Below are 24325 nucleotides of genomic sequence, written 5' to 3' on the forward strand. Positions count from 1 at the left end.
ACCTCAATCCAAATGAGAGGAATTATTAAAACCAGTGGGTGTGGGGAGGCATAAGACTTGGTTGGAAAGTTTGTAAGAAGGACATTTGAGAAAAGGGAAGTGTGTGGAAATCTGCCCACCCTGTTTATCGGAATTCAGACTTAGGGGAGTGCTGAAGGCAGTGCCCCTAATTATTCCTTGATCTTCCCAAACAAGTCTATGCATGTGCAGACCCCCAGGTGTTTACTGGAATCCTTATGCTTAATCTTTGGGTGTCCTTGCTTAAACTACAAACATGTGTCCTCCCAATATTACTTACCCTACTGAGTATATCTAAAAGATAAACTTTATCTCAAACTGCTGCTACAATAAAAGCCTAATGAGGCAGGTAATCAAGGCTGTCTGGTTCCTTTAGCCAGGCGTCCCTTAGCCCTCTCTTTCACAGCAAACAGTTGTGTCAGAGTATTCATTCATTCATCGCTCAGGGTCTGTTGGTCAGCCCTGGCAAGTGGGCACTGTGACCTATGGTCACCATTTCATTAAATGAAATGAAATGTTCTATGTATTAAGGATTTAATCAGAAGTTTTTTGTAATGCCACTTTATTCAACCTCCCTTATTCCATAGCTGCTATGAAATGCTACATCAACAGCTATATCATTTGTAGACAACTGACAAATGTGTCTCGCAGACCCAAATATTTAGCATTTTCTCTCTTGTGTGTACTGGAAACTATAAATTGAAGATATATGACGGACTTTTAGTTCTTTCTTTAAAAATCTTGGCTTACTATTTAACAGAAATTGCAATACTTGATTTTAATCCTGTGCCACAAAACTATGATGAGAAACATTCTATGATCCACTTTTTGTGAAAAATGTTGGAGGTTATTTTCTGCATTATCAAAATCTCTGTCACAAGCCTGGCCCTTATAAGTAAAAGAAATTGCTAATATGAAGTCATTTATGATATGAAATAGTTAATAAATAATCAATTCAAGCAGTTTATAAATATTAGTACCTCAGACAATAATAACTCTTATTTGCTAGATTTTATAATTTCATATTAAAATAAAGTGACACTAATAAAAAGAAAAATACTAGAAAGATGTCAATAGAGATAAAAATTGGTTCCACAGATGTCAAAAAAATGTGTCTTGCAGAAAACAATTTTATAATTGGAAAACCTTGTAAAGTTTGTCACACATAACAGGAAAATCTGATTCTTGGAAATGTGTCCTTTGGGAATCCAAACATGTGTACACCATGCATGGCAGATGTTTCATTATATACTGTTATCTCCAGGCTTAGGAGATTACAACTTTATTCAAAATGAAAAATACTAAAGTCATTTGCTAAATAGTATGTTTACTAATAACTAAAGCTTTACTAATAATTCAAAATGTGTTATAAGCTCAAAGATACCTCTATGAATTGATTAACACTGTGTTCTATAGCTGTAGAAGGAATAGTTTATCAGTGGGTTTATAGTTCTGATGTAAGCAAGCACCATAAAGGGTCACTCAAAAAGAGGGATAATAGTAACGCATACATAAAGCTGCCTTCAACTTGTAACAAGAGAGCAAACAAAACTCTGTCACCCTGTTGCTGGGGTGTCTAAGCTTTGAAAATATTTCTTTGATGACTTGGAAGGAAGAGGAAGATAATGCTTTCCTACCAAGACCTTCATTTATTCTGTTTATCAAGTTTAATCAACAGTGATTCTGGAAGAAGCAAGAGTGCGGTGTGAACATGGGGAAGCAAAAGAAAACAAGGAAGTATGCGACCATGAAGCGAATGCTTAGTCTCAGAGATCAGAGGCTTAAAGAAAAGGATAGATTAAAACCTAAAAAGAAAGAAAAGAAATATCCCAGTGCACTCAAAGAAAGAGAAGTCCCCCAATACCCCTCCTGCTTATTCTTTCAATATAACACACAGCTAGGCCCACCTTACCACATCCTGGTTGATACCAACTTTATCAACTTTTCCATTAAGGCCAAACTGGACTTAGTGCAGTCAATGATGGATTGTCTCTATGCCAAGTGTATCCCTTATATAACTGACTGTGTTATGGCAGAAATTGAGAAATTGGGGCAGAAGTATCGAGTGGCTCTAAGGATCGCCAAGGATCCAAGATTTGAACGATTACCATGCACACACAAAGGAACCTATGCAGATGACTGCTTAGTACAGAGAGTAACTCAGCACAAGTGTTATATTGTGGCCGCAGTTGACCGGGACCTTAAACGAAGAATCAGGAAGATCCCCGGAGTTCCCATCATGTACATTTCTAACCATAGGTACAACATTGAGCGGATGCCAGATGATTATGGAGCCCCTCGGTTCTAATACTTAAAAGACAAAGTTTCTCTGCTTTCCTTCAAACAACTTTCTCTGTTGCAGGTTTATTAAACATGCTACAACATGCGTTATTGCTCCACTCACACATTTGCTGTTATGAGCTGAGAACAGTTAAATACACTCACTTTTTGGTGGTGTTTTGAAAATGATACTGATGTTGCTTTGAAAATGATATTTTCTGTCATTTAAAATTTTGTTACATCTTTTTATAAATCAAATGACTGCTCACAAAAAAAAAAAAGTTTAATCAACAGTCTATTTCGTGTCACAGGACTTTTTAAATGTGGAATGAAACCAATTTTGGAAGAAATGGTCTTCGGTCTGAGAAGTAGGCTAGTATTTCTCAACTTTGGCTGCACAGCGGTGTCACCTGGGGAGCTCTAAAAAATGAGTATCAGCGTTACCCCCTAAGATGCTGATGTAATTGTCCAGGTGCAGCCTGAGTGTTAGAACTGTTACGGCTCCTCAGATGATTCTAATGTTCACCAGGGTTCACAATCAGCAACTTAGACAGTCATGACTGACCCTTGGCAACTGAAGCTTACCAAATGAGTGACCTTGAACCAATTATTCAACTTCTCACAGCCTTAATCTTTCATCTGTCAGATGGGAGTGAAAATATTACTACATAGGGTCATCTTAAAATTACAAATAATAAGTGTAATGTGCTTAGCTCTTAGGCTTTAAAAAGTATTAACAATAATGACTATGTACATAAATTCTCAACCTATTATAATAACTTAATTTAGCCTGTTCCTAAAATTCTAGAAAGAGTAACAAAATGGAGGTCTCTGCTATACAATCATATTTTAATTTAGGACGCAATCAAAAACACAGATATTTACATTACGATTCATAACAGTAGCAAAATTACAGTTATGAAGTAGCAACGAAAATAATTTTATGGTTGGGGGTCATCACAACATGAGGAACTGTATGAAAGGGTCACGGCATTAGAAAGGTTGAGAACCACTGACCTAGATGATCCTGAATTAGTGGTGAGAGAGTGACGCTTTCAGGGAGAGATCACCCTTCTGTTGGCTCTATTTCCCTTGGCAGGAATAAAGTAATAGCTCCAGAGCTGAGTATGGCAAGATCCCCCTGTCCCCTCCCCTGAACAAGTTAATAATAGAAAGATCTTAGAATACATCTGGCATACACTAAGTGATAAATATACATATGAATTGTAGTTATCAGTACTTCTACAATTATTAGAAGGAAAGGTGAGTATGCTATATACTTTTACAATGAGAGATACTAAAGTATGTTTACACGTTAAGGAAAGGAGCAAATAGAGAGAAATTGTGAGTCAGGAGTGAGAGGACTACAACTACTGAAAAGCATGATATAAATTAATTCTAAAGTATACGAGAAGAACTGGCTTTGGATAAGAAGAGAGTCTGCTCTTGATTTAAAACAGGTAGGAAACTGGGATTAGTGGGTCAATTATCCCACTTCTAGAAATCAGAAACACCAATCAGAAAGGACATATGCACACCTATGGTCATAGCAGCACAATCTGCAACAGCTAAGATTTGGAAACAGCCTAAGTGCCCATCAGTAGATGAGTGGATTAAAAAACTGTGGTACATCTACACAATGAAATACTACGCTGCTGTAAAAAAGAAAGAACTCTTACTATTTGCAACAGCATGGATGGACAAGGAGAGCATTATGCTAAGCGAAACAAGCCAGTTGGAGAAAGATAAATACCACATGATCTCACTTATTTATGGAATATAATCAACAACATAAACTGATGAACAAAAATAAATCTAGAGACAGAGAAGCATCGAACCTCAGAGGGAAGGCGGAAGGAGGGGTGGGGGATGTGGGTAGGTAAGAGATCAACCAAAGGACTTGAATGCATGCATATAAGCATAACCAATGGACACAGACATTAGGGCGGTGAGGGCATGTGTTGGGGGTGGGAGTGGCCGGGGAGAGGTCAATGGGGGAAAAAGAGATATATGTAAGACTTTAAACAATAAAGAATTTAAAAAAAAATAGGTAGGAAAGAAGAAAAATTGGGTGTAAATATAGAAAAGTTAGCATACTTCCTGGTGGGAAGGTACGATTTTTCTGTCTGTGACAGTTAACAAATTCTTTTGCGAGTAGGAGCTGAGTTAATTGCTAATGCTAAGGATGTAGGAGGGAAATCAGAGGTATGAGTACATATGAACAGATTGGAAATTCTCTTTGTTGAGAACTAGAAAGCCAGATAACATGAAATTGCCAGGAAGCACTGAAGCCTCTGTTGAGCTGTGTGAGCGTGCATTTATGAGTTCATTACCACTGGGAAACCAAAGGCCCACTGCACATTTCCCCATCCAACTCTAAAGCATGGATTCCAGTGCCGAACAAAAGTAGGAAACTACTGGCTTTTTCATTTTCCTGTTTGGGTTTTTTTTTATTTTTATTGATTCCCCAGTACACAGTGCCATGTTCTTTAACCTTGGACTTCTTATGACACACTCCTTGCCACTGCATGCCATAAGAAGACATAAACCAGCTCTATGGAAACAATTCAAACCATTGCCAAGAACAAATCAAAATTTCAGCCCATGCGTTGGGAAATGCTGAAATCACATTGTAGCAAATCCCTTCTGAAGCAAGATTGAAGTTGTCTCAAACTGCTTCTTATCTTTTAATAAACAATTACCTTTGAAAGTTTGGAACCCTACCAAGCTAGGTTCTCAGTTTCTCAGCATGTGGAACAGACAACTATGGTCGGAGTACTGTAACCCAGATTGGACATAAATAATATGTAGCAAAATAAACTATTTCTAGTACCATTACTGTTGTAAGTAATGACTAGAAATACCTTTTTGGAAGACATTTATTTACTGGGAAAGAATAGCTCAGCCCAGATAAATCCTAGGTGATCTTTTTTTTCTTTACCATGTCTTAATGGGTTTTGTCCTTGATTCCTTAAGGAGAAAACATTCATTGGGTATTCAGTATACAAAAAACCCTGCATTAGGTAAGTTAGAAATGTTTTAAACAACTTAAAAACATACAAATTATGGCCCAGAAAGAAACTCACTACAGACTGATTCATTTGCCTCTCAGCATAACCATTATTGCTTGTCTCATTTTCGGCTTTATAAGTGTATTTCTAGTATCACATGATCTTACTCATCTAGGGGAAATAATGAACAACATAAACTGATGAACAAAAACAGACCCAGAGACAGGGAAGCATTGATCAGACTGTCAAACCTCAGGGGGAAGGTAGGGGAGGGTGGGGGTAAGGGGGAGAGATCAACCAAAGGACTTGTATGCATGCATATAAGCCTAACCAGTGGTCACGGACAACAGCGGGGTGGGGGAATGAGTGGGGAGGCGTTTGGGATGGGAATGGGGGGATGAGGACAAATATGTGATACCTTAATCAATAAAGAAATTAAAAAAAACATACAAATTATGTAAGTATAAATACACATCTAAGTAATTATGACATATGCATGTGTTTAGAATGCATTATTGGAATGAGTAAGGTAAAAAAGATAAGGACACTTCAAATTCTGAATTTACATTTTTTCTTTTGTATAAAAAAGTCTATTTCTTCAAATTACTGAATTTATTTTATCAATACAGAATATAGCTGCGTTTATTATTATAATTCACTTTAAAATCTGGAGCCTAAATGCAACTAGCAAAAAATCGACTGAAAAGAGGAAGGAAGCACAGTTGACCTTGGAACAATGGGGTTGGGGCACTGACCCCCCAAACCCGCCCTGCCTCGTGCAGTTGAAAATCTACATATAACTATTGACTTCTTCAAAACTTGATCATTAATAGCCTATTGATAACATAAGCAGTCAATTAACACATATTTTGTATGTTATATGTATTATATATTGTATTCATATAATAAAGTAAGCTAGAGAAAAGAAAATGTTAAGAAAATCCTAAGAAAAAGAAAATAAATTTATAATATTTAGTGGGGAAAAAATCTGACTTATAAGTGGACCTGTGCAGTTCAAACCTGTGTTTTTCAAGGGTCAACTATAAAACATTATTTTCAAAGCTTTAAAAAGTTAGCAGTATATAACAGAATGGCCTCTAATTTCATCTAGAAATGGTGACAGCTGGGTCACAATGTTTCTGGGCTGAGCCAAAGCTTTATCATTAGTCTCTTTGGTTTGGTTTCAATATGACATTTCATGCTTTATACCATTTCATCTTATTATACTTAACATTTTTATTTAAAACCAAAACAGCAACAAGAGAAGCAAAATTCAAAAGACCATTAAGTCAAAAATAGATCTTACAAAATATTTTAAGAATAGTCTTTTATTCTTATATCATGGCTCTAAATTACACAGTTGAAAATAATGTGGGTGAGCTGGGAAACTCCCTCCATTTTTAACCCAAGCATAACAGTAGTGGAGAGAAAGAGAGAGAGAGAGATCTGGGCCCAAGGTTGAGAGGGAAAGGATGACGAGGGGTGGAGTAGGAATTGAAATGTGTCCCCGGTCTTCTCTAGAGAGCTATAATTTCATTCTCCTCTTTTTAAGAGGGTGAAAACTGTTCCTCTCAACCCACCGCCAACCTTGCCTCCTTCTATTCTTTTCTATACATATTTTGCCTTCTCAGGAGAGGCGTGGCTGTAGTCAAAGTTAGTAGTGGAACAGGAAAGAGAGAAGAAAAAGAATCCAATTACATCCAGCAGCCTGTCCTCCTACTTTGACCACAATGTCTTCATGCCAGGATTCCACAAGGAAGAGAGCTGCTGCAGAATGGACTAGAGTCCAGTGCTTTAAGGATCATTTTAAATCAAGCTTTATAAATAATGTCTATCTTACCTGAGTATCTACGTATCTTCTTCAATTCAACATGACTATCCCAAGTGTATATTTCTAAGAGACATCAAGTTATGATTCAATTGAGCACACTCAATTACAGTTTCTCAATGCATGAAATATTCCCTTGTGATAAATGAAGCACTTTCAGAGGAATACACATTCTTTTGGGTTTCTAGGATGCTATTTAATGCATGACTATAGCAAATGGTGATTGCACCTCCAAATATTGCAACCATTTTTTTTCTTTTCATGAATTCAAAGTCACTTTCTCCTGTAATTATCACATTATGTGATGAAAACTTTTATGCCTATTTCATAGATTACAGCTTCTAAGGGTTGGGAGTTTGTTTTCCTTTTTAATTCCAGTGGAATACCTGCACATGGATTTTATCCAAGAAATATTTGTCCTTAAAAAAAAAGTAAGAAATTACCTCTGTTATCAGTCATTTAAAAGGAGATTTTGTTCTGAATATGCATGCTATTGCTTAGTGGTGATTAAATCCCAGGAGTTTTCCATCATCATAATTGTAGAGATGATTAGCTTCTCCCAATATTTCTTCACTCCTTGCCCTCATAACAGAATCTTTAAAAATATCACCTGGATATATAGGGCTTCAAAATAAATTTCCCATCCTTCCTTTTAAGGTCATATAATTAGATTCTTGCCAATGGAATATAAGAAAGAATAGTATGGAAACTTTGGAAAGTCTTCTCTCTCCCTTTTCCTCTTCATTGTCAGATGAAATGTTTACATGATGGCTGGAACTAGAGCAGCATTATTGGACACTGAAGTGAAAATTGCAAATTTAGTAAGGCAGAAAATTTTGTTAGAAGGCAATGGGTACCTAACGACCATGGAGCTGCCTACATTTAAATGAGAATAAAATAAATTTTTATCTTTTTTACATCACTATAGTTTTGGGTTTTCCTATAATGCAAAGCCAAAGTTAAGACTAAACGTTTCATTTGGTAATATGTAAAAGACAGACTTGAATCTTGTGTGTACCCTGACTGAGGATTGAGCCCGTAACCTTGGCATATTGGGACAACACTCCAACCAACTGAGCTACGTGGCCAGGGCAAGATAGACTTGAATTACTATGGTCTTAATTGATAAATATTAACTTAAAAATTAAATTAAAATTAATAAAATACTGTGCTTGAGTAAATGCAATCTATAAACCAACAGGAATAAATGATACTAATCATTTTCCAAGCTCTGAAATAATCCAAATATTTACACTTCATTTAATAGTCTCTGAACCGTACTTTCCTCAATTCCACTAAATCTACTTTCACTCAGCAAAAAATGATATTTGTAAAGTGTGGTAGGTTTTACATAGTACTTTAATACCCACTATCTCAAATTGATTCTTAGGCTCAATAACATTTTATGGCTGAATAAGTCATGCCCAGTGAAACTGAATGTCTTGAACAAAGTCACATGGGACAGGTTTCTATTCCAGGTTTCCTTTGCTTTCCTTCACACCAAATGGTCTTAGTAGATCTGTTTGAATTGGTAATGACACATATCATCTAAAATTATTATACTGGAGCAGCTCCTAGACATCTAAAACTTCTTGCCACACAAAATTCTCACTTGGTTCCTCCCTGAACCACCAGACCACTTATTTGCAATTGGGAGCTCTGTGGCAAAGAAAGAGTAACATTTGTGCCAGACACCTACTCTGCCTACCCTTTACCAGCAGGGTCTCTTCCCCTACTTCTTCCACTGGGATGCCCAGTGGGCCTGGGCTATTGTGATGAATCACAACAACTACGTGTGTGACCCCTCTGGTATCTTTACCACAAGATCTTAGACCCAAAACTTGGGAGGGCTCATGAGGAAAAAAAAAAAATCTTAGCCTTGTAATAATAGAAACAGACATGAACACAAAGAAGAGGAAACATTGGAGAGGAATATGGAAAAAACAGGTAATTCAAGGCAGACAGAGGTCAAGCAGAGAACTTTCAAAAGTGTGGGAGAAAGAGGAAGGAGACCAATGTTGTTATAAGTAACCCCGATCTACTGTTATTTCAAATAGGATGCTGTAGAAACTCAAAATGTACTAGTATTCAATGTACTCAAAAACCACAAACTATGATCCTTCACTTTTTTTTTTTAAACTCAACTTATATTTTTATGTGGACCACTCAAGCATGGACAGATTTCTTAAGATTTGTTTAAAATGTAGCACTTGGCAAAATCCATAAGAAATTTAACTCCACTACATTTTTAATCATTTGCAATATAATTAGTTCTTTAATATCATAACTTTATAGAAGACAATGAAATTAAGACAGATTTTAGTATCCAATACAAGTTAATGAAAAGATGTAATTACTGAGAATGCAATGCAGCTGTACTTAATACTCAAGTTTGAAACTAGATATGAAGATAATTGGGAAATGAAAATCTGTGGCGGTTAAAAAAAAAAGTTTATTTTTACAACTATAACTACTACAATGTCTTGAGAACCAAACAGAGAAGGAGCGAGTAGCTGGCTTGTAAACCAGGAACTGCTGTGCGATGTGACAGGCTAAAATAAGAAACTACGATCTCAAGGTGAATAGAACAAATATGTTAGAATACTCTGGCAAGTCTTGCTTGATCTCCAAAGTCTGTATTTTCACAGCTTGTTTAACTGTCTGTTTATACCTCCCCCGTTCCCCCACCACATACATTATGGTGCAAGTAACAGAGAGGAAGCTTCCATTTGCTATTATTTTGTTGCTGTTCATCATTGCAGCCCCAGAATTGAGCACTCATCCTGATCTGTGTAAGGAAATAAAAACACTCACTGCTGAATGAATGAGTGAACTGCTGGGGGGATGAGCACTCTGTCTTTGGGTTGCTGTATTTATAGTTATTGATGTTCCTGGCTTATCTCCCTTAATGTATGCTTCCTGAAGGAGCTCTATTTCTTGTTCATTTCTCCCTATATTACTGTGCCTGGCGTACAGGTTCTCAACTTAATGAATCCATGAATACGATGCTCTTATTTTTCCCATGATTAAGAAGAGGTAACATGTTGCTCTATGTATGATAGAGACTGAAGACTTTGGATAACAGAAAAAAAAGATGTTAGTGGTCTTGTTTTAAAAAGGAAATTGTGTTGGATGGCAATACAGCAAGATGGCATTGGGCCTATTCAGATAATATTATGATGGAGCTGGGTAATTTTTCAATATACTCTGAATTTCTGTGATGTAAAAGAAAATTCATAATTTTCTAATCCCCATCCCAACATCAACATATATCTAGAATCAATAGTAACAAGCAATGAGAGGGCTTGAAAAATAAGTGAAAACTCTGTGGTCAAGACAATAACAGAATGTTGATTATTTACATAAGCCTAAGGCCTCTTCAACTAGAGTTCCCACAACTGTGACCATGGCTGTAGGTCTGGGCCTTATGTGAGCGACTTGGTTTCTCTGTCCTCCTGCCCCCAAACTTTGACATACTACTTTTAATTGGACCCGCATAACTCTGAAGGAACTTATGTATTGAAAGGGTTAAGAGCGAGCCTCCCGCAAATGTGCCACTTTGACATGTGAACTATTTTCAGTCAAAAGCAATCAAGACTCAGAAGATTAAAGAAAACTTTTACCACTCCCTTAACTACCAAAAAGAATTTAGATAGAGAGCTCAGGGAAAAAAAAAAAAAAAAAAGCTATTACCAGAGATAACTTTTTTCTCTGAATGACCTATCTGTGTGGCAGGGCAAACATCTAATTACTAAACATCTGTTCTTATCTCCCTGTGAATTACCCTCCTTCCCTCAGCAGCCCCAGGCCCCCTATCCCATCCTTAGCTCAGGATGGCATATAAACCTCAACTGCCGGACGTGTCCTTGGGTCTCATATTCTTCTAGGGCCCACATACATATGTAATTAGTTTTTCTCCTGTTAATGTCTTATGTTAATTTGATTATTAGACCAGCACTCCCAACTGAGGTCTTTTCTGAGTTAATCTTGTATGGTGTGTAAACCATTGTGAATGAAAAAGGGGCCACATACTAAACCTGACAAGCTCTGGGGACGCCCGCATGGTGGGCCTTAAAAACTCAGAGCCTGAAAGTAACTACATAGGATAATCCTATCTAATAAAAGAGTAATATGCAAATTGACCATCACTCCAACACACAAGATGGCTACCCCCATGTGGTCAAAGATGGTTGCCCCTATATGGACACAAGATGGCCGCCACAAGATGGCCAGCAGGGTAGGGCAGTTGGGAGGGACCAGGCCTGCAAGGGAGGGCAGTTGGGGGTGATCAAGCCTGCAGGGGAGGGCAGTTAGGGGTGACCAGGCCGGCAGAGGAGGGGAGTTGGGGGCGACTGGGCCTGCAGGGAAGGGCAGTTGGGGGGGACCCAGGCCTGCAGGGGAGAGCAATTGGGGGGGGACCAGGCCTGCAGGGGAGGGCAGTTAGGGGTGACCAGGCCTACAGGGGAGGGCAGGTAGGGGCAATCAGGCTGGCAGAGGAGCAGTTAGGCATCAATCACGCTGTCAGGGGAGTGGTTAGGGGGTGATCAGGCTGGCAGGCAGAAGTGGTTAGGGGCAATCAGGAAGGCAGGCAGGCAAGCAGTTGGGAGCGAGCAGTCCTGGATTGTGAGAGGGATGTCCGACTGCCCATTTAGGCCCAATCCTACTGGGATCGTGCCTAAATGGGCAGTCAGACATCCCTCTAGGGGTCCCAGATTGGAGAGCGTGCAGGCTGGGTTGAGGGACACACCTCCCCCCGCCCCGCCTGCATGAATTTCGTGCACTGGGCCTCTAGTCTGAATATAAAACTTCCTAACTAAAATGGCGTCATGGTGGGTAGTCAAGTGCTAGGGCTGTAGCTTCCTTGACAAAGGTCAATTTTTACTTTAAGTGAGCCTGTCTATTGTCTTTTTGCCTCTAAGATAACACACCTTTGAAAGGTCAGAGTAATTCTCTCAAAGGCACAACAGCTGGCACTAGAGCATGAGACCACAGAACCCCTCACTGTTATCCTATTGCCTGCATATACCATCTCTATATGTGTAAATGTTAACTACCCTATACCCACCAATGTAAAAGGAGTATGTCTCTGTTTGGTTTTTATCCAATCCCAGAGAATTCCCTCTTTGCTTTCTCCCACACCCTTAATTTACCACCAACTGACTTTTTTCCATCACCATTTATCCCCCCTATACCTTCTTCCACCTCCTCCACCAACCTCCCTTACCCCCCACAATCACCACACTGTTGTCCCTGTCCATGTGTTCTTTCTCTTTTCTTTTTGCTCAATCTCATTACCCTTACCAACACTTCCACACACCCCCCTCCACCAGAGCTGCCTACCTGCTCTCTATGAGTCTGTTTCTATTTTGTTGGTTAGTTCAGTTTGTTAATTTCCACATATGAGTGAAATCATATGGCACTTGTATTTATCTGACTGGCTTATTTCACTTAGTATAATGTTCTCCAGGTCCACCCATGCTACTGCAAAGAGTAAAATTTTCTTCCTTTTAATGGCTGACTAGTATTTCATTGCATAAACGTACTATAGCTGTTTTATCCACTCACCTACTGATGGACACTTGGGCTGCTTCTAATCTTAGCTATCATAATGAAAGCTGCAATGAACATAGGGGTGCATATGTTCTTTCAAATTAGTATTTTGGGTTTCTTCAGGTAAATTCCCAGAAGTAAGATTGCTGGGCAAATAAGGCAGTTCCATTTTTAATTTTTTGAGGCAGCTCCATACTGCTTTCTACAGTGGCTGTACCAATCTGCATTCCCACCTCCAGTGCACAAGGGTTCCCTTTTCTCCACATCCTCAGCAACACTTGTTGATTTGTTGATAGCTATTGTGACAGGTATTAGGTGATAACTCATTGTGGTTTTAATTTGCATTTCTCTGATGATTATTGATGGTGAGCATCTTTTCATATATCTATTGGCCATGTGTATGACCTCTTTGGAGAAGTGTCTATTCAGGAACTTTGCCCATGTTTTAATTGGATTGTTTGTTGTTGCTTATGGTGTTGAATTTTATAAGTTCTTTATAAATTTTGGATATTAACCCCATATCAGCTCTATCAGCAAATATGTTCTTCCATTCAGTGGGCTGTCTTTTCATTTTGTTGATGGTTTCCTTTGCTGTGCAAAAAAACTTTTTAATTTGATGTAGTCCCATTTGTTTAGTTTTTCTTTTGTTTCCCCTGCCCAAGGAGATATACCAGAAAAAAATATTGCTATGAGAAATGTTGAGAATTTACTGCCTATGTTTTCTTCTGTGATTTTTATGGTTTAAAGTATAACATTTAAGTCTTTAATCCATTTTCAGTTTATTCTACCACCAATAGATTTTATGTGACCCTCTCTATACCACCTCTTTTGATTCTAACATATAAATTAAGTTGCAAAGCTGCCATTCTGTGGAGCATGTTCTCAACCCATTGAGATTTTGCTCCCTGGCAAATGTTGTCAGTTTGACTCAAACGCGTAAAAATTCTCTACAGGTTTGGATGTTTCATGTGTCCACACCATCTTTTGGAGACGTTGTTCTCTCATTTAAGGCCTCTGAAAACCAACATTCCAGCTCCCTTCACACCAGCTTAAGCACCCTGTCTGCTAAGGGAGAAAAGTTCAGAGCTGTCTCCTTTGCCTCCCTCATATCTTATTGATAGGAAACAGGAGCATTTAGTTGGCTTAACCTCAAAAAGCATATTTTCTTGAGGTAGAAGTTTCCATATACTTTTCTAAGTGGCCTGTGGTAGGGAATTAACAGAAAGCAGGAAGTAATTTGAGAGTGGAATTTCCTTAGTATTTATTAGGCTGGTAAATATTGGTTCTGTTGACTTCACACACTGACAAACAATCCCTATTGGAAACCACCATGACTTCCACTACCACACCACCAAAAAACTCAGAGAGCCAAGGATTGCTGACCAAGCTCCTGCAGTTTCCACTGTTGATGCTGTTGTGCATCAATTAGGCTGCATTTTTTAAAATCCTCACCTGAGGATATTTTCTTCCATTAATTTTTAGACAGAATGGAAGGGAGGGGAGAGAGAGAAAAACATGGGTGTGAGACAGATCTATCGATTGGTTGCCTCCCCACTGGGGCTGGGGATCCAGCCTGCAAGCCTGAGTACGTGCCCTTGACCAGAATTGATCCCGTGACCCTTCAGTCCACAGGCAGACACTCTCCACACTGAGAAAAACTGGCCAGGGCTAGGCTGCATTTAATTCATGAGTGAAAGTCTGAGAAAGTGGGTGAAGGGCACAAAAGTTTTGCCACCCTTAAGCTGTCTTTTGCAATACTGGTTTTAAGATGAGTATTAAGAAACAAAAGATTCAGAAAGAACTTTTGATCCTCCCCTCTTTCCTGCCTAAAATATTCAGATGGAAAACCCTGAATCAGGTAGGGAACCTTAGCATAGTCACCTCAGCATCATACAGCAAGACTCCAAGCAAGAGCCTGTTGGCCACCCCTCCCTCCCCTCCACCGCACATTCCATTGTTTTCAATGTTGTCTGGCAAAAAATTTACTTACCACATATTTTCTGCTCTTCCTTAATTACCTGGAAATCACCCATTTTCATTTTTAAAATTTAAGACCTCATTTCCTCCTTTTCTCCTTTGTCCAAAATGTCATATATACCCAATTTTGCCTCGCAGTCTTTGGGAATTTTCGTGCACATGTATTAAAATTTGATTTTTCTCTTGTCAATCTGTCTCTGTTAATTTGAATAACCCAGCTAGAAGAATGTAGAAGGTGGGAAGAAAAGTATTTTTTTTCTTTAGCTCTCACCTGGGAATTGGGCCAAATACTGCTTTAATGTGGCAAGACTAAAATATAAGCCTATGACATAACTAAACTCTGGTTTTACCCCATTGACATGCATTTGATATCTTTGGACCATCTTTTGAAAGGGCAGCAGCAAAGTCTCACACCAAAGAACAATGTGTATTAATGGACCCATTGTCAACCTGGGTGGAGTCTAATGAGCCATGAGATCCCCTGATGACCAGGTGATGACCAGTTCAGAGTCTGGGTTCAGACTTCTCTGCTGAGGGCTCCATGAAGTGTCACATCTTGGTCTCCATCTCTCTCACAGAAATGGTATAATAATAACAGGACTCAATTCAATTTTGAAGTAAAAGCTTGGTAAGTAAGGAGAATTTTTATTCCTATGAGAGTGGCCATCTGTTTCTGAAGAGCTTGAGTGAGAACAGGACTATCCACTTTATATGGAGCAGCTTCCAGATAATACGTCCTCATTGCCTCCTGCACTGGAACAGTACTTGAGTTGAAAGATACTCTGTGTTGGGGGAGGTCATCAAGAAGACGTGACCGCTAGTTGAACCAGGAGCTGGACTAGGGCAATGGGAGGCTCCCCACCCTCCCCTAGGAATGTGTGTTCTGCTTGTCTTCCCTACCCTATTCCCAGAAGCTGCCCTGAGAACGCAGCCTTGTGATGTTGAGACCATCTGGACAGTATATGCAACTGAACGCTGTTAAAACCTCTATTATATAAACTTGTAAGATTCTGGCAGGCAGATGAGGGGATCTATTCATCTTACAACTGCCCAAAACAAGCATCATATGTTCCCTTGCTTATTAAGTCTGGCACCTGCCACTCCGGAGGGGTCTGCCTCTTTCTCCCTGCCCTCCTCATGAGTGTGGGGGGTGGTTTCAGATTACACTGGAGGAGGCTGGGAACCAACACTGTCTCTAATTATTTCTAAGGAAGACATCAATTCATATAAATGCTTGAAAAATATTGCCATGTCCCAAAATGTGCATTCGGGAAATGGGAGAAATAGCATAAGTAAGCGAAGATAAAATAAGTGAGTAAATAATGATGAGATTGGAAACCTTGCTGAGTCTCTTGTCTGTAAACTTATTACAGAAAATAACCATCCATACTGATTATTTACCATGATTAATATTGCAGCACAATTCTGTTGATTGTACTTATTACAGCTATTAACAATAATAACACTAACTCGCATTGGACATGCATCAGCTCAGTTAATATGGATATTATGATAAAAGATCCCATTTTGGTGGGAGTCACCAATAAAGCACAGTTTCTTGTTTGGCTTAAATGTCAACAGAAGCAGTGAGGGTAACACAATTACTCAGAGTAGCTGGAAGCTACCATAAACCAGTCTACACACGCAAGCACAATTCTAGTACTCCATTAATTAGAAAATATATCCTCAGATTTCCCCCCCCCGCACAAAGTGTCACAAAATTTCCAGATTCACAGATATATTCCAGTCTGGCTGGAATATGTGAATGTGGGGACTATGCCAACATTAGTAACAAAACAAACAATTGGAGACAATAAATATATACAAGCAACCCTTCATGGCGTGGTGGTTTGATTACATAGTTTGCAGGTTATTGACTTTCCTTCTTTGACTCCATTAAGAATGGTCGAGCTACTGCCAAAAGTAAAGGTAGACTATTACACAGCTTAAATAGTTCGGGCACAGTGTCAGAGGGCGCTACATTCCCTGCCCTGGTGTTTGCACCAGGGAGCACCTGCTCTCAGGATGGAGGCGTATATCACAGTGTCACCTGCAGTCACCCTCCACTCTCTCCTCTCTTTATTGGGTGGGTTTAAGGTGTTGAACATTATTTTCCCCAGGGAGTACGACCTTTTCCTCAGCCTGTGGAGCAGCCTGCCCACCCTCCCCTCAATACTCGGGATTGCTTGGCTCTCTGGAACACGGCCTCACGTTCTCCAGCTGCTCTTCCTGCTTTGTCCAGGAGAGAGCCTTCAGTTTGGAGGTGGGGGGGTGGGGTGTAGCAGGATGCCCATTTACCTGAACATGAAGGCCCCGTTCCTCAGTCCAGCTCTACCAGCCACAATCCTGCCTGAAGACTTAACCTGCTTCTCAATGGGGAGGCAGCATGATGACTACCTCAGAAACCCTGCCTCACAATACTGGGAAAGTCTGCAACTGTTGATGAAAGGAAGCCTGTTGTTTTGTTTCTGCTCCTGCTTTGTTATTTATAGATTAGATCTTGATTTCAAAGATCCTTGCATCTCTTGACACGGGTAACTGAAAATTGGCTGCAGTTTTTAGTAACATCAGACAGTAAAGTTGATTACTTTCCTTTTTCCTCTATTGCCACATCCTGGCTGTGTCTGCAGGTCAGACGGAGCAGGCTTGCTGAGGTGAGAGGGAGCTTTAAGCAAAGGCACAGAAGCAGGAGTAATGGAACATCAATGAGATCCTTGATTTTTCTCAGTAATTATGTTTTCAGTGATGAATTGGAAAGGTGATATAGAATACAGAATATGAATTTCAGACCAAAACCGGGATGTTTGAAAAACAAAATATCTTGTTAGTACAAAGGGACAAAGATCAGAAGTCAGATGTATGTCAAATTCTTATACCTTCTAGGAAATACACACACACACATACACACACACACACACACACACACACACAGCAACTAACCTAGGAATTGAATCATTATATAACCTAGGCAATATCTCTCCTGAGGCGTTATCAGGAAACCAAATGTGAACATTTCTAGCCCTGCTGCACGGGTTTCATCTTCATTATATAAGCACCATATGTGTAAGTCTTATTTTAAGATCTAGCAGTGCACTGGCCTAGTAGAACGACACGTGTAAAAGATCCAATGTGGGAAGTGTCGGAGCGGATTGTAGGGAGCCCAAAGGCTGCAGCCGGCATCAAAGACTCTATATTAGGGAAGAGACAGCATTCAGTTGAATCACTATCACTTTCCTGCCCCTCTGCCTGGCATGCTGAAATATTCCACTTCTATTTTTCTCCTTCTGTCCTATTTACCTTGTAACTCCATATGCAAATTTAGGTGCAGTTAAATATACAGTGCCTTTTGAAATATGACTTATGAAATGTGCTTGTGTTAGGAGAAGTCTTAGATTGTCAGAAAATATTTTATATACCCTGAACCTATCTTTATAATGGGGCCTAGTCTCTTTAGTTTGGATAAATGCACTGAATAATCAACTGTACACAGACAATATCACTGCAATCTAACAATTTTAAAAAACTTTTTTAAATGAGCTATATCAATCAGGGTGCTGTCAGGGAAATAAAAGCCTTTTTAGGTGTTGCAAGCAGAGGAAATGTAACACAGAGAATTGGTTAAACCAGGGAGAGAAGAGCTGAGGAGACAAACGGGATAGCGATGTGACCCAGAGATTAGAAACAGTAAGAAGAAGCCACCACCACTATCCCTGCGGGGATCCTCAAACTTGGTGGCACCCTTAGATGGAGACCAGGTGAAAACTCTGCTCTGGGCTCTCCACGCAAGAAGGCCCCACTGTGTTCCTCTCAGCCATGTTTCTTCCTGGCTGGGATGAATTTTCCTTCCAGAGACAAGAAACCTTTGAGTCAAATGTCTGACACATATAGCCAGATCTCATGCTCTACTCTCTTCCATCCATGCGACAGGTATATAGGTCCTTGGCATCCCCTACTTAAATGGATTAAGACTGTCTACAGGGCCTGAATGGACCTTTCTCTTGGGTCTGTCCACCCTTGGATAACACAGATCCCTAGAGCCATGAGGGCCAAGAAGAGGGCGTTGTTTGCAAGAGGGAGGTGGGTGGTAATGGTGGGTAGAGCCTTGGTGTGGTCTAGAGTGGCTAAGTGAGTACACTCAAAGCCCCTTACAGTGTGGGAAAGAGCTAAGACAGAAAGGAAGTCTGAGAGTTCTAAATTTGCACCTTGCCTTCCAGCTTCAGGTTCCTTTGAGGAATTTAAAGGCTCAACACCATCTAGGTTGGGGTGTTAGGGCACCTGTGGTCCGAGAGTTTTTAGCTTGGCCTGGCTGGAATAAGGGGAGATGTTTTGGTATCACACTCAGAGGATTCTCAGTTCCTGACGTGGGGAAGAGGAATGACTGATCAATAAATGAGAAGTCAAGCCTGGGGTGTAGGAAGTAAGAGCACCCACCCTCATGAGTAAGAGAAAGAGGGTATTTATCCAGTGGATTCCCAAGTGAGTTGTTTTTTGTTTTTTTTTTGTTTTTTTTTTTTTAAATGTCATTATGAAAGCATATTTGTCAAAATAGAAAAATGGGAACTACTTTAAGAGTCTGTATTTGATTTATAGCTTTTAAATATTGGACATAGATGTATGCATCTCCCGTGCCCTCACCCTGAGTCCTGCTGGGGCAAGCTGGCCCAAGTCCAAAGGCTGGAGCCATCCAGTGGGGGCTGGACTCCTGGTGGGGGCTGCTGGGTGGGATATGGGACAATCCCACAGAAACAAGAATCACAGAGGCGGCACAGCTACTGTAAGCAGAGAAATAGCCTGACTCCTCACCTTCTCCTTTCTCCCATCCTCCCCCAGCACATCCCACTGGTGGAGGCAGTGCAGAAGCCAGATGACAGTGGTATCTGACAAATATAGTTCCCTAGGGTCTAGAGCAGAGCAGCAAAGAGGCTGGGAATGGAGGTAAGAGAAGACAGACAAAGAATGTCACAAAAACTAAATAAACGAATGCACTCTGTTGTAGACTACTTGATCTGATTCAGAAACTCTGAGAGCAAGCAATATACACTATGCCTTTTTCTTTGTCTTATTTATCATTTTTTTTCTAAATGAGGAAAGGAGAATTGGGGTGACCTGGATGACAATTTGCAAACCCTATTATACTTCTCAATAATAATTATTCATGCCACTATCTCTAGAAAATGTTTGCCATGAAGCCAGGGGTTGCTACAGCCTTACACCACCATCTATACAAAGTTGGGCAGTCTTCTGTAAACTTGGCTTCCAGTTAAGGAATACAGAAATTTATTGTTATAAAAAACTCCATTCTGTATATTAAAAATAACTGCACTTAATTAATGCTAGTGGTGTTAAGGAATTTGGGATTCATAATAATAATTAAGAAACATTTAAATAAGCAGCATTAGTTAACTATGATTTTCTATATTTGACTCCTGGTTCTGCTGCTTATTAATGGTTACTGTGTATCTCTCAGTGAAATACTAAAGCTCCTTTTAGCCTTAGTTTTCTCCTCTTTCTTTTCTTTTTTTTTTTAAATATTTTTTTTATTGATTTCAGAGAGGAAGGGAGAGGGAGATAGATATAGAAACATCAATGATAAGAGAGAATCATTGATTGGCTTCCTCCTGCATGCCCCCTCCTGGGGATCGAGCCCACAACCCAGGCATGTGCCCTTGGGTGGAATCAAACCTGGGACCCTTCAGTCTGCAGGCCAACTCTCTATCCAGAGTCAAACCAGCTAGGGCAGTTTTCTCCTCTTTCAAACAGGAATAATAATATCAACCAATGTAGTTACAAGTTGTAAGTAATGTATGTAAATCCTCTAGCACATGTCAGTCATCTAGCAGGTGCTCAAGCTATGCTTTACACTAACTATGATGGTAATACCCATGGTTATAATAAAGGGACATTGATGGAATTCTAAGGCTTTTCTGAAAGAGGGTACATACCCACAGTGCTAAAATAGCCCTCGTTTCTATTTTCCAATAAAGTAAATGAAGAAATTTTCACAAAAAGTTAATGCAAGAAATATTAAGAAGAGGATGACAAAGCTTCCTTTAGAAACCCATTCCAGTGTTAAATATTTTATTCCTTGCTGCTAATCTTAATGCTTGAGCCCAAATTGTTCTGTCTATACAATCAGATTTAACATAGCAGGTATTATTCTGGTAAAGATAATAAGCTTCAGCTTAGAATTAAGGAAAATATACAGGATGTTTAGAAAACCTATTTTGAGTAAAACTCAACCTCTTTATGCATCTGTTTTAGATATTTTTGTGTTAAACTATAAATGTATCTTTAAAAATTATTAATATACTAGGGGCCCAGTGCAAGAATTCGCACACCTTGAAAGGAACTGTGGGCGCGAGGCTGCAGTAGGCACAGGGTGGGTCTCAGTCCATCCCCCGCGTACCCGCCTGGCCCTGCTGGCACCCACTGATGGTGCAGAGCGATTGGGGCCGGTGCCAGCAGTAGGTGTGAGCGGCAGCTGCTGCCCCAATTGCCCCTCAGGAGCAGGGGGAGGTGGAGAAGCCCTCAGGGGCAATCAGGGCCAGCAGCTGCCGCTTGCACCTGCTGATGGCACCGAGTGATCAGGACCGGTGCTGGGCACCAGCAGCGGGTGCTAGCGGCAGCTCTGGCGCCAGCAGCGGCTCTGGTGCCAGCAGCTGGTGCAAGCGGGGCCGGTGCTGGCAGCAGGTGCAAGTGAGGCCGGCGCTGGCAGCAGGTGTGAGTGCTGGGCGGGACCACAGCGCACGGAAGCAAAGAACTTTCAGTAACCACCAGAGGCTTGCCCAGATGACAGCGACTGGTGCCCCACCTTGGTTTGGCGCCCCTGCTCACCTGCTCCACCATCCTGCCATAGCCAATGCCCTCCATGTTCCGCACATGCTCCCTGGAGGTCAGTGCACGTCATAGCAACCGGTTGTTCCGCCATTCGGTCTATTTGCATATTAGCCTTTTATTATATAGGATTATTTCCTTAAGTAGTTTCACAAGATTTTGCCTGGGACACTGTTACATATGGTAGATTCATATGGCTAGAAAATTCATTAATTGGGGCTTGTTTAGACTTTTACTATGAAGTTTATTTACTATTTGTTTGAAATAAAGACTCTGCTTTTATTACAGCATTTAACGCTTGTTAGAGAATAACACTGAGATAGAACCTCATGAGGATGTTTGAATATCACACACCTTGAATTTTAGGAGCTTTTATCATATATGGACAAATATAATTAGAGACTTAGAATCTGACTAGGGTTAACAAGCAGTCATCCTTCATTGTAGCAGTACAAGGAGATCTTAAATTGAATCCGCAAGTGACCTTTGCTTGGGGCATTATTTGTGCTCCTCTCTCTTCCATCTCTCCTCCTCACCCAACTCCAGCCCTTCAGGGTTAATGTTTTGACAACTCCAGGATTAGCCCTTGTTACTCATTATTTTAGAACTATGCTGCAGCAACTTCTGCTGGGCGAGGTTGCTGCTTTCCTGTTTCTGCCACTCCCTTCTGTAATTAACCTTGCTATTCTTAGCTACAAAGCACACATCTTGTGCCAGGCTTCTTCAGGATTCTCTTTTATATTTCAATGGCCAGCTACTGTCTGGTTTTCTCCTGGGAAAGGGTCTGTAATCACTCAGTTATATTAATGATGAGGATGACTCAATCCTTCCCCACCACTCCCCTTTCACTTCTTACAAGATTCAGAGCAATCAGTCTTCTGAGTTTAGCAGTTGGAACTGAAATAGTTTCCTCTCAGCCAGACCCACCACAGTGCTGGTCCTGAGGAGCATGCGCATCAGTAGCCAGTGAAAATTAAAGCATCCACTAAGAAACTCCAATGTTAACGTGGGGGTTTAACAGGCTTCTTTCCTTACAACCTTCAGGCTGTGTGCACTCCCAGGAAGACAAGGTGATTCTCAAATGGCTGGGCTTCACACAATCGCACATCACCGCAGCTTGGTGATGTGTGATACATCAGCAAACGAGACATGGCAGGACGCAGTGCCATTAGTCAGTGATGGCCACAGCAGCAAAGCACACCTGGGAGCCAGAGAGATGCGCTCCAGACTCAGCCTGGTTAGGCCCCTACGTGTAGTGGAGGTGAAACTGCATGTCCACCGATTTTTATGGGGACAGAAGAGCACACCTTCATTGGCCACGGATCACATGTTCTGGGCCTGGCTTGTCATCTCCATGCACATCTAGCTAAAGCTCTCTTTGGTGCCACATCCATGTCAGAGTCAATGACGCATAAGACAAGGCCAGGGCCCTATAACTAAGTGAGCTGCAAGGGAAAGAGATGTGAGTGCAAAGAAAAGTCTGAAATGAAATCCATTCTTACTGAATTAAGAAGGGGAGAAGCAATGAAAAATGCCTCCCTCTCTTTTTTTGGGGGGGTCAAAGTTCTATTATAGTGCTAAAATGGGGTTTTGGTTGTTTTGACAATCTGGGCCTTCACTGAGGTCCACATCTTTTCCAATGAGTGGAAGTTGTGGTATGTGAAGGTATTATTTAGGTGGCTTTCTCAGAGGTGTGAAGTGTGAGGCAGCTCAAGGCTCTAACAGGCCATCTCTTTATTCCCTGCTGTGCTACCACCTACCTCCTTAGCTTTTGGTTTAAAATTTACACCATTAGTGCTACCCTCTTAGGTAGAAAACTGGACTCTTTCTCAAGAGGTCATGTCTGAAATGTCCTTGTGTTTTTCAGTAAGCCTCAGGATAGGTGCTCTCTTCCCCAATTATTTTAGTATTTCATTAGCTAATTTTTTTCTTTTTTTAAAAAAAATCTTTATTAATTTCAGAGAGGAAGGGAGAGGGAAAGAGAGATAAAAACATCAATGATGAGAGAGAATCATTGATCATCTGCCTCCTGCACGCCCCCTATTAGGGATGGAGCCCACAACCCAGGTATGTGCCCTTGACTGGAATTGAACCTGGGACCCTTCAGTCTGTAGGCTGATGCTCTATCCACTGAGCCAAAGCAGCTAGGGCACTAATTTTTTTCCTTTAGCGTTTTTTTTGGTGTTTTTTTTTTTTGTTTTTTTTTGTTTGTTTTTTTTCGGGAAGGGGGTAGGGGAATGGGGCCATGCAAACAGACCACAAAGGGAATTAACGCAAGATGGAGACATTTCCCTTTGGAGGGTGAGGGGTGCGCATACAAGTGGAATGTCACGGAGAAGGAGGTATGGAGTACAAAGAAGGACTCCTGTTCTTAGGAGTGAGAGTTGGCTCTGCTTGTACCAATGGCACCCTGACATATAAAGAAAACTAACTTGATAAATTTTTTCCCCTATCATTCCACGTATAGACGTGCCATTATTAGAAACAGAATTTGTGCAGCAGACGTGAAGTCAAGGTCTTTAATTAAAAACAAGTAAACAAACAACTACACTGGGGAAACTAAAACCAAACACTTGCCTAGAAAATGCACCCATGTTTAAGCTAATGGCTCCCTTGGGGAGACAGAGCTGCAATCATTGCCATTGGACTGTTGAACCTTAAGCCAATCTATCAAGATGTAACCATGTAAAAAGATCCGAGTGAAATTTCATGTCAGTTGCTAGAGAATAGTAAGCAATGAAACATGAAGGAAAAAGAAAAACCTGTTTCAATCGCATATACAAGGTACTGCCAGAAACCAAGTTTTATTGCTACTACAAGTTTCAAC

General features: G+C 40.4%; 2 protein-coding genes across 6 annotated transcripts in view; one reads left to right on the forward strand and one right to left on the reverse strand.

The window, feature by feature from the left end:
• Positions 1-24325, reverse strand: part of ADGRB3 (adhesion G protein-coupled receptor B3) — a 724811-nt gene that overhangs the window by 79852 nt on the left and 620634 nt on the right. The gene's annotated exons all lie outside the window — the stretch shown is intronic.
• On the forward strand, positions 1727-2474 carry LOC308247376 (rRNA-processing protein FCF1 homolog). The gene has a single exon (XM_080666380.1). It carries the CDS (start codon positions 1730-1732, stop codon positions 2324-2326), a length of 597 nt encoding a protein of 198 aa, XP_080522506.1. The 5' UTR covers positions 1727-1729; the 3' UTR covers positions 2327-2474.

The sequence above is a fragment of the Plecotus auritus genome (assembly GCF_963455305.1).
Source record: "Plecotus auritus genome assembly, chromosome: 4".
NCBI classification, from domain to species: Eukaryota; Metazoa; Chordata; class Mammalia; order Chiroptera; family Vespertilionidae; genus Plecotus; species Plecotus auritus.